Genomic DNA, 19,160 nt, shown 5'->3' on the forward strand with positions numbered 1-19,160 from the left:
TTGTTTGCGTAATGCCGGTCCAGCTCTTTTGTGCTAGACTTGTGACGGGTTTTAGAAAACAACAGGTGGGCCTTATTGAAGTGCCTGAGCGTCTGGGAGAACGGGCATTACCAGCTGCCTGCTGCTGCTTCAACCCAGATTTATGACCGTGCCCCTAACACAATCTAGCCCCTTCTAGCCTGCTCCTCCTGTGACATAGAACTCTCTTCTTCAGCTTTGGCTTTGTGATGCTTTGGGCTGTGCTTCCATCCTGGAGCTTCCCTGGTTACATTACTTGTGCCACATGGATTCCTTTGGAATTGTTGACTTAAACTTGGAGTTGCCTGGAAAATGTCCATGTGTTGATGTCTGTAGCGTGCTCTGAGGGCTCTCTGTAGTGGTACACACACGGGTTCTGGCCTCATTACTGAAATTAATAACACATAGCCCTGTTTCTCTTCTGGATAGTGGGGTGTGGATGGGTGGGGTCTGAGGTTTCCTGGACAGCTGTAAGGCAGATTTCAGCATTATTGTTCCAGAAACAGGAATTCCAGTTATCCAGAGAGCTCATTCAGCAGTGCCTCTTTGCTTCCCTGTTTGAGACATTTCTCCCAACATAACAAAATAGTTACCATAACAGGCAGACCCAAAATACTGAAAGGACTTCCATTTGCTAATACAGGCATTTTTATTTGAAAATTTAAAACTCTCTGGCACATTTAGATCTGAGCATTTAGATTTTGACTTTGGGTATATATGTGAATAACTTCAGTGATTTGTGGGTTAAATAGGCAATATATCGATCTTAAAAGTTAAAGCAAACTTAGGTTCTTGCCCCAATATTAAACACTTAAAACTTAGTTTTTTTGTTCTCTTACTTTTGACTTCTTCAGATTCATGCAGTTTTAGTGCTTTCTGCTGAGGCTTGAGCCAGAAGGCCACAAAAACCACAAAGTCAGTAGTTAACATTCTAGGCATATAACAACTAAGGACTGCAGGAATGAGAGAAATGCAGACCATGCTGTGATTTGCAGACCCTACTACATCTACATTAAGCAGCTGGATGTTAGGGAAAAATTAGTAGATAAATTCTTTCCTGATACTGGCACTATCTGCTGTCTTCTATGGTCTTGTAATGGGCAGATGCCTTCTTGCCTCAGAAAAGCCCCTTTTCTTTCTTCATCTGGAGCTGCTTCCAGCCAGGCAGAGCAGCAAATTGCCCTCTTGTGATGCCAAACACAGAAACAAAGTCCTGTTCAGAGAGGTAATTCTAAGAGCGAAAACAAAGTTTCTAGTTAGAAGGGAGACATGGCACCTGTCAATGCTAAAGGAGTGGGGAAAGTGGGGCTGAGAGAGTCCCAGGGAGTTTCTTGAGGCGAAGTAGAATGAATTTTCCAGAAAGTCTGTAATAGACTTAAATTATTCATTAGAGGATTACTTAGCCTGTGGACTCCCACCTTGGCCTGTGGAAGCGCTGACTGGATTCTCTGTTCTCACAGTCCCACCTGGTGCCCATTTCTTGCCAGAAGGACAAGGAATGGGTTATACATTATGTATGAATTCTAAACGTTAGACTTTGGCTGAATGGAGAACTAAATCGAGTGATGGTTTTCCTTGCTTATCAGCCACTCTTATCCAGACATTTTCAAATGCAAGATCAGGTAGATCTTGTTGAGAGCATAAACTCTAACGTTTATTTATTGATTAGTGAATATTTTCTGTCCAAGTAAAATTATTAAGATATGGCCTCTGTTTTCAGGAAAGCTGTAGTCCAGATACTTAAGACTTGGTTAGATAAGACATTGTGGAAAATCCAGAGACCCTTCCCCTTCCAGGTGGAAAAAAGTTAGTCAACATGAATATATTAATTCAATCAACCAAAACTTAATGAGTGCCTGTGATCTACCAGGCACCATTTTTGGTGCTGAAAAGCTGAGACTGTGATGGTGAACAAAACAGACAAGGTCCTTGCTTTTAAGGATATCACTGGAGTGGGGCAGGTAGCTGGTGACCAAGTATAGAGACTGGAGGGGTGAGGGGAGCAGTATCAGGGTGGTCAGGGGAAGCCTTCCTGGGGGAGGGGGGTGACATGGCAGCTGAGACCTAACTAATGAGGAGGAACTGGCTCTCTGATGATCTGGGAGAAAAATGTTTTTTCAGGCAGAAGCAATAGGAAGTATAAAGGCTCAGAGGCTGAAACAGGCATGGTCAAGGAACAGAAAGGCAGCCTCTGGCTGGCAGATGGTAAGTGAAGAGTGTAGTGGTCTGTGAGGTGCAATCAGAGGTGGGCAGGGCCAGACTACAGGGCTTTGATGGCCACCAAAAAGCCTTTGGATTCTTTTCTAAGTACAGTGGGAAGCCAGTTGAGCAGTTTTAAATAGAGAAACGTCTTCTGTTTTAGAAGCCCACTGGTTGTTATATGGGGAACAGACTGTAGGGACCGGGGTGGAAACCAGCTGGGAGACTGTTGAAGTGGTCCATGACGGCTGGACCACGCTGGCAGCAGAAAGATGGAGAGCAGTGGATGGAGGCTGGCTGATGGGCTGATGCCAGAGGTGAGGAAAAAGGATCAAGAAGGAGCTCTGGGTGTGGGGCTTGAGCTCCTGGGTAGTTCAGATACCTCCTGAGTGCTTACTGTGTTCCAGGTCTGTCCTGGCCATTTACAGGGATGGTGTTTTGCTCATGGAGAGCTCCACTTACATCAGACAGTTCCCTCAGTCACTCACCTCCTTTTTGGCAGGGTTCACATCCTCAGGCAGCTCCTGATTCTGATTTTTCAGCAGAACTTCTATGGGGTAATATTTTGGCTCAGAATTCAGGGAGAGGGTTGTGTCCTTCATGCCCTAGGGAAGATAAGAGCATAAACACAGGAAAAAAGACTGTTTAAGTGTGTGCAGTTGAAGTTCTGTGTGTATAATATTTAACATTATGGTTTTTACCACTTCACACTTTATAATCATCTTTTAGAACAAGAGTCCCCAAAACTGGCTGCATGTCAGAATCATCTAGGGAATCTAGATGACTCAGATATGGGGGTCTTTCTTGGGAAGCTGATTCAGCAAGTCTAAGGTAAATCCTGTATAGCCAGTTTGGCATAAATGCTGTGCTTAAACCTCATTTAAATACTGTGATCACATCCTTTCTCTTGGTACTTAGGCTCTACATTTCCAGCCTTCAAATGACTTCAAATTGAAGTCATACTCTCTTGAGTGCATTTTAAAGATGCTACATTGCCATTAGCTTCGGATTTTTTTTTTTAAGCTTTGGAATCTTGAGTTTGTAGAACAGAAAGGACAAAACTGCCTGATGGTTTGGACAGTGGTACCAGGCACTTGTCCTGATGTTAAAGGTTCCTGGCCAGACGCTCCAGTTCTTTTAGCCATTAAAATAGGGGTTACGGCCTGAGTTTCTGGGGATGCCACTGTCAGAAACTGATAAATATATTATTTGGGTTAGAAGCTTATTTCTGAAAATACTGCCAGTAAATTTAATCTGCTCTGAATGACAGAGTTGAGTAATAAAATTTGTTTTTGTTTCTGCTGTTTTCTTTTTAAACAGCAAGAGCGTTCTAAATTCTGGAAGGCAGTAAAATAAGGAACTTGGCTCTGAGACCTGCTTTTCTACTGATTAAAACAATCTTCATATCAAATTAGACAACCAGGGAGATACTGAGAAGGACATGAGAGGGCTTCGCCCATGTGGCATTGGTAGCATTTGCGGTTCCTTTCTGGCTCTGGTTGTCTGAGTGACTTGCTCCTCCAAGAAACTCACAGCAGTGATTCTTATGATAGCAGCAGCGTCTCCCAGCTCTTCTTTTAACTGTTCGTATGATTTCCCTGCCTGAGAAGAAGAGATAGAAGACACAGGATGAGATGGTGCTTACAGAGGAGGGACATCTCCAGCCTAGTCTCGAGAGAAGCAAAAGAGCCAGGGAATCAGAAGACATTTCAGGGATAAGCAAAAATGAAAATCAGGGGGAAGGTATATAGCTCAGTAGTACAGTGCATGCCTAGCATGAATGAGGTCCTGGGTTCAATCCCCACCACCTCCATCAAAAAAATAAATAAGCAAACCTAGCTACCTCCCCCACAATAAACAAGCAAACAAACAAGAAAACCCCCCTTCTGGGTCTGTGCAGGGTTGGAAGTTGCTTAAACACGATCTTCATTCTTTGCTAGTGGCCCCTCAGTCCTCCATACTGAAGACATAGCAGTTGACTAGGGATCAGAAAAACCGTCTTCTTCCTACTGGGTTAATTGTGACTTTAGACAAAGAACTTCTCTAAGCTTCCTCATCTGTGACCCAGGAAACAACGTTTGCAGTAGTTATCAGGATGTAAAGTTCAAAATAATGTGTGTGGATGTACTTCATGAACTTCGTTACTTTACCCACTGCTTGTTCCTGAGACAAGCTGAGAATTCTTTAACTGGACTTAGTGGTGTAGTGGGTGGGAAAGAGAAGGAAAGTAAAAAGTAGGGAGGGGAGACGGAGCAGGGCAATGTGGTCCTGGGTTGACTCAGCCCCAGAGTACCCTGCCTTCCCACGGAGCGCTTTGTGCTGAGTGCGCTGGCAGTAAGAACGCCCCCCACCCCGTTCTCGGTTCTTACGCTCCAAATGTGAGAGTCCCAGGCCAAGAACCAGCCTGTGAAGGTGGGAGGCTCGAAGCCCTGTTTAACGATGAGGATTGGCGTGCCAGCATCTCGGCCACCGGGGTGAGTGAGCAGGTACTCCTGGGCTGTAGCGAGCGCTCGCTCCTTCTCTGTGGCGTTGGCCTCAGCCCCAATCCATAAGAACACCTGTTGTGGGAGAGGTTGAATGCTGTTAATGCGCTCAGGCCAAGGACCAAGTAGTAGATCATACGTGCTGCCCTGTCTTCCCCCTCAGCAGTTCACAGCCTCAGCACAGAAAGGTTTTCTCAGAATCATCTTGATTTGTGATTTTAATTGCCACATTATCCACATGATCTCCCAAATCTGCATCTCCAGTACAGATCTCTCTCTCTCTGAACATCAGCCTCCCGAATCCAACTTCTTGCAAAACACCTTCCCTTTGCTGCCTCAAAGCACCACAAATACAGCACCCCCAAAGTGTAGCTCTTCTTTTCTAAACTTGTGTCTGTGTCCCCATTCTTGGTGTCTATCTAATTACCTAAGGCAGTAACGTTGGAGTCATCCGACATGCCTTCCACACACCAACCCTTGGCCAGTTTACCTCCTATGCTTTTATCAAATCTGCCACCTTCCCTGCATCCTTGCTCCACTGCCCCTGTGTGGTCCTGCAGCTGCTCTTACTGGACTGTGACGATGGTCTGCCTACAGTCTTCTCTTTTTTCTCACCCCATCTCACTCTCCTACACTTGCTGGAGTCATCTATCTAAAGCACAGTCTGACCATGTCACTCACCTGCTCAAATTTCAGCAGCTTCCCAGGATAAGTTTCAAACTTCTTGACATGGCAGGTAAGGCCCACACACAATTCTGTAGCTTCACCTCTAGGGTGCTCTTTAACTCTGTCTTATGCTCTGAAAATATTATTTGTAGTCCCTGTGTACTAGACTATTTCCGGCCTTGCTTTTCCTTTGCACAGAATGCCCGCTTTACCTGATTAATGCCTGCTTATCCTCTGAGATTCAGCCTGGGAGCCCTCTCCTCCAGAAAGTCTTCTCTGAGTTCCTAACCTGTGTTGAGTGCCCCTAATTTGTGCTTGCACGGCACCTTGTATGTACCTCCATCATAGAAAAAATGATGTATCTGCGTCTGCCCCCCACCCCCAACTCTGAGATAGGACAAGGCCCTCTCCCTTGGTGACACCACGCCCAGCACAGTGATTAGAACAGGGGAGGTGCTGAGTATGCTTGCTGAGCCAAATTGAAGAAAATGGGACGCGGCAGAGGGGTTGCCTTGAAGACGTCTCTTTCACATCCTTTTGTTCCCTAAAAGGCCCACATCTCTGGGTGTGGAGCCTGCTGCAGGTTGGTCCTGGGAGAATGGAGTGCATGCAGACAGGATGCTCTGATTTTCCCAGAGCAGAGTGGGAAAATTCCCAGGATGGTGAGTTTTAAAAACATTGTATTCCCTCCAACCCTGGCAAAACGCAGACCCTTCCTTTAGTCACCACTGACAAGCGTTTGGTTGGCTTGGGGGTGGTCTGGGGCTACCCTGGGTTTATCCGGGGTGTGTGGGGGTACTACACAAAAAATAGACTAAGAGGGTCTTTGTCATTTGTTCCAAGCTTCTGGCTATGTCTTACCTGGTCCCACGTATCCAGGAGCATTACATCACCTGGGTTCAGGTCGTCCTGGGTGAAGTCTGTGATCTCAGTGACAATGAACCGGCCAGTCTTATTGGAACATTCAAAGAGACGGGGCTGGACATCTAGGATTTCCTGCTGTAGTCTGCAATACAGTCCATTTAGAGGAAGCGAGCTGTTGAGAAATCACATGCAGTTCACAAGTCTGGGAGGCAGGGGGAGCCAGGAGGGATGCTGTGGTCCTGTACCTTTTGTCATTGGCGTAGGGAGTTTTCCCTCCCAGCAGGTCCCAGAACTCAGCCGGCTCCTGGCCCTCAGCCACCGTGCTCTCGGTGCCATCACAGAGAAACCCGGCCAGCGCCTTAGCCGCTGCCCGCTCATCCCCACCAGACCCCTGCACGTGGGGCAGGGAGAACACAGATGTTACTCACACACAGGCATGATGATGTAGGGGAAAAGCTTCTGGAACTAACAGCTCAGTGTTGCCAGGCTCAGTTACCAAGCCACGGTACCTCAAGACCAGGAGACAGATAGGTTTGTTTTAGTGCTGGGAGGGCTGGGCGGAGGGAGAGGCGGGGGAGAACACAGCGTGGTGGCGAAGGACAGGACTAGACTCTGAAACTCACAGTGGATGTTGTTCTGCCTTCAGTTGGAATTTTAACACCTACTTTTGATTATTTTTTTTTAGAGAAAAAAATTTAAATTTATTTTGTAAATTATATACAGGAAAAGTCACTCTTTTTGCCATATAAGTTCTATGACTCTTGACAAATGCACAGAATCATGCTACCACCAACCACGACAAAAATACGGGACAGTTGCCTCACCCCTGGAAAGAGTTCCCTCAGGCTGCCCCTTTGTAGTCAGACCCTCCTCGAATCCTTAACATCTGGCGACCACTGATCTGCTCTCCATCAGGATAGCTTTGCCTTTTCCAGAATGCCATTAGTGGAGTCATACGCTATGTGGCCTTTGAGTCTGGCTTCTTTCCCCAAACATAGTGCGTCTGAGATTCACCCTTGCAGTCGCGGGCATCCCCAGCTTGTTCCTCTGTGAGGCTGGGTCGTATCCCACTGCCTGGATACGCCACTGTCTGGTTTCCCATTCTCCCAGTGAGCTGCTTCCGGTTTTTGGTGATTACGAATAAAGGTGGTATGAACATTCATGTACAGAGTTTTGTGTGAAGATAGTTTTTGATTTCACATGGGTAAATAGCCAGCAGTGGGGTTGCTGGGTCATGCGGTAAGTGTATGTCACGTAAGAAACTGTCAAGTCGTTTCCCAAAGGCCACACTTGCTTTCCCACCAGCAGTGTGTGAGAATTCCCGTTGTTCCTCCTGTCTCCCTCACTTGACATGATCAGTTTTCGTTTAGTCATTCTAATAGGTGTGTAGTGGTATCTCATTGTGGTTTTCATTTGCATTTCCCTAATGACTAATGATGTTGAGTATCTTTTCCTGTTCAAACCTCTTTTGTAAAAACAATTTTAGTGCTTTTTAATGCAGATGCACTTTGAATTGACAAAAATCACATTTGTAGTGTTTCTGTTCACTATTAATGCCTATCCTATTGCAATCCACCAAACTGGTGTGGAAAGATGGACTTGTCCAGCCTCCATCCGTTTAGAAGTTTATGGAGTGTCTCCTGGGTGTGAGCGGTGCTGTTAGTGAGTTTCTAGGTGGAGGCCTGATCGTGGGGAGCGCTGTCCGTCCCTCTGAAGGCCCTTGGGGAACAGCTGCTCTTTTTGAAGACTGCTCCAGCTTCCTCCTTAGTTCCATTGCCTTTGCTGACAGGAGGGTGGGCTCAGGGCTGGGCTCTGAGGGGCTGGTGTGACTGCTGGGCCCCACTGTCCTACCTTGCCGTACCACAGGTAGTGCTCTGTCTGGGTCCGCAGCAGAAAGACATCGTTGGAGTTTAGGGAGGAGGTGAAGGCTGGAACCTCCACCGCTTTGGTGTTAGATTTGTCATATCCGTGAATCTGGAAGAGCCTCACTGGAGGATCAGGCTCGGCACTTCCCTTCCTGGAAGTCCCGCCCTAGAGAGAGGGAGAAAAGCAGAGCCTGGATCTAAGGTGCACCGTGTGCGCGGAGCACTGGGCTAGCCCTTGTGGGGAACAGGGATGTGCCTGACACCGTCTTTGCCCTGGAGGAGCTTCTGGGCTACCTGGGAGAGGCCGAGCTGAGCTGGAGTTCTGGTGCCAATATTAGCTTTCATTCTGAGACCTCGGGTGCTGGCGCCTTACCTACATCATTCTATGGACCCTCACAATTATTCTGTGAAGTGGGTATTATTGTCCCACAGTATAGATGGAGAAACTGAGGCTTAGAAAGCTGGCTGGTAAATGACAAGGCTAGGACTTGACCACAGACTTGTGTATATCAAACACGTGACATCATACATCCCTGGTAGTGCTTCTCCAGGGCTTCCTGGGAGAAGTGGGACTCGAGTTTGGAGGGGCACATTCGGTCGGGGCAGTGGACAGGGAACGAAATGGCAAATGTGAGGTCTGATGAGGAAACCCACCTGACTGCAGTGAGTGTAGGTTAGGGAGCTGAGGGGAATGCCCCTGTACAGGTAATATGGATCAGATTATAAAAGACCTTGAACACGAATTAGGCAGTAGTTTGGACTTGAAGCCCTAGGCAGTTGGGATTCACTTCAGTGTCTTAGAGAGATTCCCCTTCTTATCTGCGTCTACCCCAGCCCCGCTCCCACCCCTCCTCTCCTCTCCTGTAGCCCCCTACTGTAATTTTAGCTGACGGGCTCTCACCTCAAAGATAACCAGCTTTCCTTTGAAGATGGCCATGAAGTGACGTGGCTCCTTCCCCATGGTAACCCGAACCTGTACAGGGGCCCCGTCAAACTGCCGATCCACCTCCACCGCCTGGTATGCCGAGGCTGCCAGCTCATCCTGTGAGGCGTGGCGGCCCTGCAGTGGTGAGAGGGGTGCCGTGGGTCCCTGCTATCCCTGGCCCAAGCTCAGTGGCCAGAGGAAGCGCCAGGACCCAAAGCTGAGAGCCTGCCCCAGGCCTACCTGCCAGATGTACAAGATGTAATGTGGCTTCCCGTTCATCTCGTACGTGTAGAGAACCAGATAGCAGTCTCCCCCATAAAAGAAGCCGTACCACTTGCACTCCACGGGGACCAGCTCCAGGTTTTCAATCCTCCACACCTGAGCATAGAAGGAGACACAATTTCCAAGAGCTGAGAGAAGCACCTGAAGGGAACTGGGCCATGATTAGCAGAGAATCCAGGTGGGTGAGGCGCTAACATCCACTCAGAGTACCCTCCCCTGCTCTGGTGCTGCGTTCCCAGTGGTGAGGGCTTTATCACATTTGCGTGATTTGAATCCTGAGCACTGGATTGTCCCTGGTCAGGTGCATCCCCATCATGGCTCAGAGACTATTTGAATATATCTGCCAGGTGAGTCACTGGTAGCACACTGGGTACCTACCTTTCACTTCCCTGAAGAATTGTGGGGAAACCCTGCAGACTCCTAGAGAATGAGGTGCCAGGGGTGAAAAGGAAGACAAAGCAGACACAGAATCACCTGCCGCCTCCTCTGTGGCGGAGCAGCCAGGAGGGCCAGTGCCCCCTGCCTGCCCTGAGAGTGAATCACCGGGCTTACCTCAGCTTTTCCGTGGCCATCGTCGACCATTCTTTCCTGGGCTGCTACCTCTGGTTTGCTGTGCAGCAGGGTCACATCAAATTTATCCTGGAAAACTTTAGCTGCAGAGAAGGGGTTAGGAGAAGCCAAGTGAGTGAAAAGCATGTCTGCCTGCCTTTCTGGAGAGTCCCAGCAGTGAGAAGGCGATCTGGGGGCAACTGTACCGATTTTACCGATGCTAAACGTTTTCCCCAGGCCCACGGTCTGGTCCTTCACCGACCACTTCTGAAACAGCTGCTTGAACATGGCTGACTCGGCACCGTCGCTGACGGTCTCCACGTTGGTGCTGCTAGGGTAGCCCTTCATCTTGATGAAGTTCTGTGGACACCCCCCCCCCCCACCGCCGAGAGGCAGGTCAGTCAGGGAACGCACTGGGTTCTTTGCTTGGCTGCTGACTCACCCCTTTGAAGCCAGCTGGTAGGATTGCTCCCTTCTAGGAGTCAGAGTCAAATCCTGACTCACCTCTGTCCAGGGACCAAGTTACCTGCTCAAGGAAGGGACTGAGCAGAACATTTTGGCATCTTTTTGTTGTCCTGTCATGATTGTTACTGATTTTTTTTTTTTTTGCAAGATCCTCTATACTATGTTCCTTCATCAATCCTGTTCCCTACGGACTTTGTATCACCCTCATTTCCTAATTTTTGCTTTGCACGTGCATCCTGCTTGTTCGTCTGCCTGGGTTTGCACAACAGCATAAGCTCCTTGAGGACAGGGCCAGTGACCTTGACGTGGGCTATCCCCTTCAATAGTAAAGCCACCTTTATCGAGCAGATGTGTGTGCCAGGCACTGTGCAGAGCACTTTGCAAGTGTTATTTGATCCTCACAAGAGCCCCAGGAGATGGCATCAAACCTGGACTTGAATCCCAGCTTGTCTGTCTGACTTCGAAGTCCACATATGTCACTGCGATGTTATACACACTAGTGCCTTGTGGCCCTCTGAGCACGTGTGAAGTGTTACTGACAATTTTGGGGACAGTACTACACATCTGTAGCTCCTACCAGGGCTTTAGACATGGCTGTCTGTTTCTCAGCCTTCGAGGCTCCTCTTCCTTTCCACACATAGATCTTGGTTCCACTTTGGTCCAGGATGTAGCAGTCCTGAAGCAGTCAGTCAGGGAGAGAAGTGGTTAGCTGTCCAAGACCATAAGGAAGGCCCTTCCCCAAGGCCCGCCTCTGAGGCGTGGTCCGGCCCCACCAAGCCCCGCCCACCCAAGCTCTACTTACGTCGTGGTTCAGTAAGTCCTGCGCCAGAGGCCTCGCTGCTACCTCCACGGCCGCCAGCTGCCCGGCTGAGTCTGAGACACTGGAGAGGGGAGAGGTTAGCCTGAGACGTGAATCGCCAGGCTTACCTCAACTCTTCTACAAAGCTTCTCGTCGTCAGCTGGGTATTTCCCTAGCTTTGTCTTTGTATGGCGTGTCAGGGTAGAGCTTGACATCTTACGACGGGCATGGCTTGAATGCAGACAGAAATGTGATGGACTCCGTTCTCTGGAGGAGACTTTTGTGTCTCTCTCTCCTGAACATTATCCCATCCATATCCCTGGGCATGTAGAGACCCAAGTAAAGGAAGGTCCAGAGACCAGGAAGAGTTGCTAACAAGAATAGATGGTAGCTGCCTCCTTGAGTGGGGAACACCGAGCTCCTTGCAGAAGCTGCATTTTAAAAAGACTGAAAGAAGCCAGGCACCTGCACCCCAAATGAGGAGCCCAGTAGAAGTGCCTGGTTTCTGGGGGACCCCATCCCCCTACTCCAGCTTCTAGCCAGCAGCTAGAAGCTACTCACTGATACAATGTGATGTTTGATTTCTGCTGCTGATCTATGATCTCGTCGGGGACAGCAGGCTTGATAACGGAGCGTTGGCCGAGGGTATCCTGAAGGACCTTCATCAGCTCCGGGCTGGCTGCCTCCTTGTCTCCCTCGATCACTCCTATTTCAGCTCGGCCTCCTCGCTCCCTGTCCCGAATATCCTTTGCCAGAAGCATAGCCTGTAAAGAAGACCGAGGAAGCACTCAGCTTCTGGAGGAGCAGCCTGGATCCCAGACACAGGAATTATCTGATGCTGAGGAGCCCGGGCGAGTCCCAGACTGGTGCACTTGGCTTGTCTCTGAAGCAGATGCTACTCAGAGGCAGGGGTCCCGGCTTGAAGGGCAGGGAAGAGCCGGTGAGGAAGGAAGAAGGAAAGGGCACCGAGGAAGAGAGGGGAGCCCGGAGGAGGAGTGAGCTGCACCTTCAGGCGCTCCCCACTGTTGCTCTCTGGGCCGTTCCACTGGATGATGACCTTCCCGAGGTCCAGCAAGAAGACGTCACCTTGGTTAAAACTGTCCCAGCTCATTTCCACCTGCAGAGGAGACGGAGACGTTACTAGGAGGAGTTCTGAGGTGCTGGGTGGAGAGGCCCTGGGACCAGGACAGACAGGGTCAGGACTTACCTCGGTGGCCCTAATGTTTCTCTTCCCCTTCACATGTAGCAGCCGCTTCACGTCGTAAGTGTTGGTCTCCACGTGCTTCATCCCAGAGGCCACACCCCCCTTCTTGTAGCTGAGGGAACACCATTCGGTTATTTACTGAGCATCTGCTATGTGCTGGGTACTGGGGAGACAGCTATGAATTACACAGATGTAGCCTCTGCCCACGTGGGTGATGACAGTAAATGAGCAAAGTAGATATAGATGGTGGTCGCCACTGCCACAGAAGCGGACTGAGCGATGGGCTTTCTGACAGAGTGGTCAGGGCAGGCTCCAAAGGGATGACATTTGAGCTAACGTATTAAGAGTAGGAACCAACCAACAGAGGACCAGTTCTCCAGACAGAGCCTACGCCAGTGATAAAGTCTGCAGCACGGAAGGGCTTGTTTTGTACTATAAATTGTCTGAACATTGCGGGTGACAGGGAGAGGGGCACAAGGCAGCAGAAGCATTAATGACACCATGGCCTTAAGACGAACTCCCTCCAGGAGTCAGCTCTCCTGCCCCTGGCACTCACCCAACCCAGCCTCCATCCCAGGCATCCCGCGTGCCGGGCACCCAGACAGCCACTGGGAACAGAGGGCCTTTGTCCCTGCATTTGCTGGAGACTCAGTGTGTACCCAGTAGGTCCACAGTCAGTGGGGACTGCTGACCTTCAAGAAGCTGGCTTTGGACCAGCCTCAGAACTCTCGAGCTCATCCAGAGGAATTCCTCACATGCAAAGTTTTGAGGTGACCGAAGTCCTCAGTTCGTGGAACGTTTCCATCATTGGCCTCTATGAGACCCCTCTCCTGTTGTATTCATGTATTCCCTTTTATCTGCACACCCTGCCCCCCTTCCTCTCTCCAGAGGCGTCCATTCTAACAGTTTAGCACCTATCTTTTTATTTTCACTCTGTTCTATATCTCAAGTCTATTTCTTCCTGTGTTCACTAAGCCCCATGTTTTTAAGATCCGTCCACGTGTCTGGTGTGTATCTGATCCGATGCTTCCAGCTGTAACACAGTGCTGCTTGGTGTCATGGAGTGTTTTTCCTGTCCAGTCTCCCTCCAGGGGGCACTCTGCGTTGCCTGCAGCTGCCCACCACCACTAACGATACTGCTGTGCACATTCAGGTTCACATGCCCTTGTGGACCTGGGAACGGGAGAATTCCTTTGGGTTACAACCCAGAGGTGGGAGCTGCCTCAGCGGCAGCAGACTACTCCCCAGAATGCCGGCCGTCCTCACTCCCACCAGCAGGGCACCAGGGCTCCTATTTTCCCACCGCCTGGCCAACACTTGGCACCACCCAGCTCTCTAATTTGTGCTGCTCTAATAGGTGGAAATGAGAGCTTTGCTTTGATGTGCATTTTCTGATTACTTTCTTCACGTACTCACTGGCCCTTTGGGTTTCCTCTTTGGTAAACTGCGTTTACGTCCTTGCTCTGTGCATAGCTACTCACATGATGCCCTGCTTGAAGTAGCCACGGAAGGTGTCGGATTCATGGTACTGGACCTCCCGGTGCTGCACGGGGCTGCCCCCCAGGTAGTCATCCAGCTGCGTAGTGTAGATGGCTGCGCAGCTCTGCTCATCCTGGGAGGAGTCCTTTCCGATCCAGAAGTGGATGTCCTGGGAGAGGAGACTGCCCACTCTCCGGGTCTGGGATGTAGCCAGAGAGATCAGGTCAGGGGCCAGCTTGCCCCCCCTTCGCTGCCGGCCCCTGTGGTGTGGGAAGGATGCAGCCTACGGTGGCTCGTGTCCTGCCCTTGGCAGGCCTGGGCCCTCTGCCTCCCTGCAATGGCCCCTATGCAGACCTGCTATGTCACTCAAGCCCTAGCAGCCCAAATCCCGCCCCCCCCCACCCCATATTTGGGGAAAGTTGACAGCTTATTTTCTCAAAATAAATGGCGGCCAGTGGGGATCTTTTCCAGGTTGGACCGCAGACTCAGCGCCTGCACTCACACAGCCGGCGCAGGTCTGCTGTCCGTCCGCCGGGGCTCCGTCAGCACTGTCCACGTGGGAGGTGGTTCCCTCCACGAGAATGGGCGCCCTGAGGCCAGAGACGGCCTTGGGTCTACCTGGCCTCTCCCCGTCGTCGCACTTTCGCCTGGGGTCTGGGCCCAAGGCGGGGAAGTGCCGCCGTGGGCCGCTTGCTGAGGTTCAGGCTGCAGGCCGCACCCCCACCCTCTGTGCAAAGTGTAAAACCCCCCCTAAGAGTGGCCTCTGAGAGTCAACCTGGAGGCCTGTCGGGTGTAACACCGAGGAAGCTCAGGCTGTGTACCGGGGCCTGGTGAACCTCATCCACAGACCTCACAGCGGAGCCCCGGGACCGGCCCTCCAGGAGGGACTCCGGGAGTGGAGGGTGGCGCTCACCGAGAGGATGATGTAACAGTCCCCCTCGTAGAAGCTGCCGTGGGCACTCAGGGGCACCAGCGCCAGCTCCATTTTCTGGAAGGACAAGGGGTGTGTATCGGCTGCATTCTCTCCCCCCCTCGCCTTGGACCCCACGCCTCCCCTTTCCCTCCATCATTTGGCACAGGCTGCAGGGAGAGGTCAGGAGCTGTCCCCACAGGGTGTGGCAGCCAGCCACAGGATTAGCCGGGCCACCCCTCTGGCCTCTGCTGAACTCCCTCTGAGTCTGGGTGCCTGTCCTCCCCCCATCCTCCTCCTACTGCCTGCTTGGTCTCCTCTTGCTACTGCTGTGAACCTCACACTCAGTCCTCTGCAGAGAAGAGAGCTGGTGCCAGCCATCAAGTGAAAGCTGCCTCTGAGCTGCTGCGCGGGCGCCTCCGGCGCTGCTCCTGACCCCGACCACCCAGAGCTGGCCAAGGCCCAAGAGAACAGGATGCAGGGTTCTGAGGAGCTCTGGGGGTTGAGTGTCAGCAGTACGTGGGGCTTCATATTTGGAATCTAGGTTGGAGCCCCGATGTGTCTGTCACCCGCATGTCTGGCTTGTCCCAGGAGGGCCATTCACCTGGCAGCAAATGTGGACTTTCCCCAAGTAAGCAAACCTGCAGTCATATTTGCATGTATTCTATGTAAAACACAGTGTGTTAAATGTGAAGTGTTAAATAGCCCACACTTTGTGTAACTTAGTGCCTATTAATTTTTAAATAAACTGGGAGCCTTGAAACAGTGGGAGTAAGCTGGGCTCTCACTGGCTCTGAGCTGGCTAGAGAGCTGAGGCTCCCACTCCTGACGGAGGGTGGTGAAGTGGGGCGTCACCTCTGCGTTCTGTGCGGCAGCCGCTCATGGGTTCAGAGCAGGGAGGTCGGGGTGGGGCTGGGGGGACCTCACATCTGGCAGGTGGAGCTGCCCAGGCTGGGTGGTTCCCAGCAATAGACTGCCGGAGGCTAGACTGCTGGGGCTGGAGGTCAGCCAGCGGGGCTTAAGCCCCAGAGCGGGAACGGATGAGCAGGCCCGGTCTCCGCAATGGCCTTGGCCTCCCTACTACTTTGCAGGAGTCAGAGCGCCCTGTGGAAGACAGGTTCCACTGCCCTAACAGAAGCGGCCAGGAGTCTCGGGTCTCCTGGGTGGGCCAGGCCCCTGCCATCTCTCCAGGGCATTTACTGCAAGTGAAGGACATTTCCTCCACCTGTCACCTACCTGCTCCTGAGCACCCGGGAGGGGTCAAGGATAGGAAAATATGCACCCTGGTGCTGGCTCAATGTTGCCAAAACGCAGGCAGGAAACTAAGGAGGGTGGGCGGGCCGTCATCCAGCAGACCAGAGATGCCCCACCCAGCTCAGCTCACCTCTATTCTCCAGGTGATGATCCCGGGGTCATTGCCCACAGCCCTGAAGGCGCTGCTCAGAGACATGCTGCTGTCTTCCTGGGCCTGGAACATCACAGAGCAAGCGGGGAGATGACAGCAGGCATCCAGCCAGCTTTCCTCCTAAGTCACTTCCCAATTGCTTATCAGCCATCCGGCCACGTCCTTGTGGTGCATCCCTGCACTGTCTCACAGCTGAGGGAAATGACTTGTCCAAGATCACGTCTCAAGCCTGGCTGGCTCGGGGATCCCCACCGGAAGTTCTGCTCCCCACTTGCCCCTTCCCTAGTTAGGAGCTCTAGTAACAGCCACAGTTATTTACCGAAGGGACGACAAATATGTTAAGCCCTGTGTTGATTCACTTTATGTCGTCTCATTTAATTCTCCTAAGCTGAGTATATTTTCTTCACCTTATATTGTGGGAAAATCGAGATTCAGAGAGGTTAAATAATTTATTCAAGTTCACACACTAGGACTGAAATCCGTATCTGATCCTAAAACCTGTGCTCTTTTTTTTAGTCACTTTGATGTACTGCAACCCTTCCTAATTTATCTAAAGTCAGTGGCACACGGGACTGAAAAGCTGATGTCAGAATATGTACTTTCCAAACTGGGTTTCCTTCTCGTTCTCGTTCCCTCTAACTCTTCCCAGATCCCCTGCTTTGCCAGGTCCTCTCCACACTCAACTCTTTGGACTTTTCCTTTCCAGACTATTTTCTTTTAAGTAAACTATCCTAAAACTCAACCCATCTTGCTTTTGTCATATGACTAACGCGTTCCCTGTGCCTCACAGAAGAAAAAGTAAAATGGCAAGGCTGGGCCTGGGACACAGAGCACAGGGCGCCAGCAGGGGAAGGCGGGCGAGGCCCGTGGGCAGACGCCCTCCTCGCCACCCCACCCTGACCGAGCCAGTGGTGCTGCGGGGATGGGGAGAGGTGAAGGGAAGCCCTGCGGGCTGTGTGCGGTCTCTAGTCAACGTGCGTCTAGGGTTATCAAGCACCGACACGCATCTGTGGTCACACGGGCTGTAGACAATGAAAATGCTGGCCTGGTCCTTGCTCTCAAGGGGCTTGCAGTCCGATGATAATACACATCAGTGTGTACTGTGAATGCTCCCGAGAGGCAAAGGAAAAAGGATTCATTTGATGGATTTACATAGGACGAAAAAACACTCAGAAAGGACTAGCTGAGGTTTTGCAGTTTGGAGGCACGCTGTGCTTATTAAGAGGGGCACGTCTAGCCATTCTTTCCCTGAGCCTTGGTGGGGGAGCCCAGGGTTGGAGAATATGTGCCATTACCTAGTATGGACATTGGCAAAACAACCAAAGACAAACAAAAACCTCCCTTTGTCTACTCGCTGCCATAGTAGGCCTAAAGCTGAGCAGTGACGCGTAACAGCCAGTATTTGAGGACTTAATTTGATAGCTGGCCCTGCCCCGCCCTATGCTGCTCAGAATTGCTAGGAAATATTCGTTCAGGTTTTCTTCAGACCCTAGATTTCAGTCATTAAAGGTAAATGCTGTGACCCAGCTAAGGGAAGGGGCCAAGGGGCAGTGAATTCATTCCTTGGAGACAGAGAAGTGTCAGCCTGGTAATGGCCAAACCAAAGGCACTGACTAGGACTGTGAGTCCAGGGGCCAGAAGCAGTCCCGTTTCCCAGCAGGGCCAGGGCCCCCAAAATGCAGGAGAGGACATGCTCAAAGAAGGGCCTTACTGCCACACTGGAACACCCAGAAAATGCGGTTCCATCTGTGACAGCAAAGCCCTCCAAGCTTGGTCTCTCCCTAGTCCCCAAGTCCTAACTTAACTCAGCACCCTGAGACCACCGCACAAGCCCCTGGGTGGGTCCAGTGGCCTTTAATTCCTACTGACAGTCCTATAAATGGACCCTAAGCAGAGGAAGCTGCTTTTAACTTCTGCCTTGCCCCATTCCATTCCTTCTGAGATGGGTAAATGGAGTCTTCCCCAGCTTTTGAAAATGTGCCTTATGTTTAGTGGTCTCTAAAAGACACCTCAACTACTCAGCAGGAAGTCTGCAAAACTGGTCACAAAGTCCTGGTTTAACCCTTTAAAAGCCTCATCCAAGAAGACAAAGTCAAGGAAATTTCCATCTCCTCTTCCTTTTCTTTCTCATTCAGTAAACTTGCTCTACTGACGTGAACCCATAAGCCAGAAAGACCTTACCTTGCCTTCTCTCTCACCAGCAGTCCCAGTTCTCTGGCAGGGAAGCAGCAGTGCTGACGAGGAACCACGCCAAGGTGGGAGGCTCCAGGCCCTGCTGCCTTAGCTTAGTAATGGCTGCATGGACACCAGGTTATATTTGCTTGGATTTGCATCTTAACCGCATTTTCCGAGTCCTGGCCAATCACGGCCAACCTAGCCCTGGGCTTGACTTATTCAAACCAGAGGGAAAGCTTTGTCTGTTCCTATTCAAAACAGCAAAAACAGTAAGAGCAGACTTTTAAAAGCTTCTGTTCTTTTAACTCCCGCTCCACGCCCTGATCTAATTGATTTTTTTAAAGTGCACAGCCCATCAATAATGCAGGAAAGAGGGAGGATATGAAATTTGCCATATTGTAGATATGGATGCATTACACTGATGACTGGAGGCAGGGGCTGCCCGCTCAGCGCCTGCCATGTCCAGGCTGGCGAGGGCCTCCCTGAGAAGCTTCTGGGCATTTCTCAAAGGGGAAGTCTGAGAGATGCTAGGAGCATGTTAGTAGGTCATCCTTGTTTTGCCCCTTTGGGTCTCTCTTGGAGTCAAGAGGTCAGTCCAATCAGTACCTGAGTGCCTACTATGTGCCAAGAACCATGCTGGGCTCTGTGTTTCAAGGGTCCTCCTGGTTTGGGAAAGTCAGTAAGGGGCACAGGGGAATGAAGCCTCCAAGTCCCTTGGGGCTTCTGGTTCGCCCCCAGAAGTCAATAGGACACCAAGCATATGCTTATTAAGCACCTGGATGACAGTGGCCTTGATTCCACAGGGGGGCCGGGAAGGGCTAACGTAGCCCGACTTCTGTTACCTGAGCAAAACCCCAGTGCTGAGTGCGCAG

The 19,160-nt window shown here is 50.9% G+C and overlaps 1 protein-coding gene across 6 annotated transcripts; it reads right to left on the reverse strand.

Annotated features, from left to right (window-relative positions):
* Window positions 1–196: 196 nt before the first annotated feature.
* On the reverse strand, window positions 197–19,150 carry AVIL (advillin). 6 transcript variants are annotated; one of them, XM_032493235.1, is made up of 19 exons: window positions 18,295–19,150; window positions 16,093–16,176; window positions 14,712–14,786; window positions 13,801–13,997; window positions 12,323–12,431; window positions 12,122–12,232; window positions 11,677–11,879; window positions 11,119–11,197; window positions 10,894–10,992; window positions 9,855–10,211; window positions 9,261–9,398; window positions 8,997–9,155; window positions 8,082–8,261; window positions 6,476–6,621; window positions 6,228–6,372; window positions 4,587–4,775; window positions 3,751–3,819; window positions 2,706–2,822; window positions 197–1,249 (listed from the first exon to the last, which is right to left on the reverse strand). In XM_032493235.1, exons 2-19 carry the CDS (start codon window positions 16,156–16,158, stop codon window positions 1,136–1,138), a joined length of 2,553 nt encoding a protein of 850 aa, XP_032349126.1. In that variant the 5' UTR covers window positions 16,159–16,176; window positions 18,295–19,150; the 3' UTR covers window positions 197–1,135. The 6 variants fall into 6 exon arrangements, with proteins under 6 accessions (XP_032349126.1, XP_032349128.1, XP_032349125.1 ...); XM_032493238.1 differs by having other exon boundaries at window positions 198–1,249; window positions 9,855–9,955; window positions 10,067–10,211; window positions 16,093–19,150; XM_006182531.3 differs by having other exon boundaries at window positions 198–1,249; window positions 9,855–9,955; window positions 10,058–10,211; window positions 16,093–19,150.
* Window positions 19,151–19,160: the final 10 nt, after the last annotated feature.

The sequence above is a fragment of the Camelus ferus genome, chromosome 12 (genome assembly GCF_009834535.1).
Source record: "Camelus ferus isolate YT-003-E chromosome 12, BCGSAC_Cfer_1.0, whole genome shotgun sequence".
Lineage (NCBI taxonomy): Eukaryota > Metazoa > Chordata > Mammalia > Artiodactyla > Camelidae > Camelus > Camelus ferus.

Bases quoted from the DNA above. Each gene is read 5' to 3' on its own strand.
- AVIL (XM_032493234.1), bottom strand. From the start codon at position 16,185: ATGTTCCAGGCCCAGGAAGACAGCAGCATGTCTCTGAGCAGCGCCTTC. The intron at 6,373-6,475 runs GTACAGGACCAC...ACTGTATTGCAG, and splicing joins CCCTACGCCAATGACAAAAG to ACTACAGCAGGAAATCCTAG. The intron at 2,823-3,750 runs GTGAGTTTCTTG...TATCTTCCCTAG, and splicing joins CTATCATAAGAATCACTGCT to GGCATGAAGGACACAACCCT.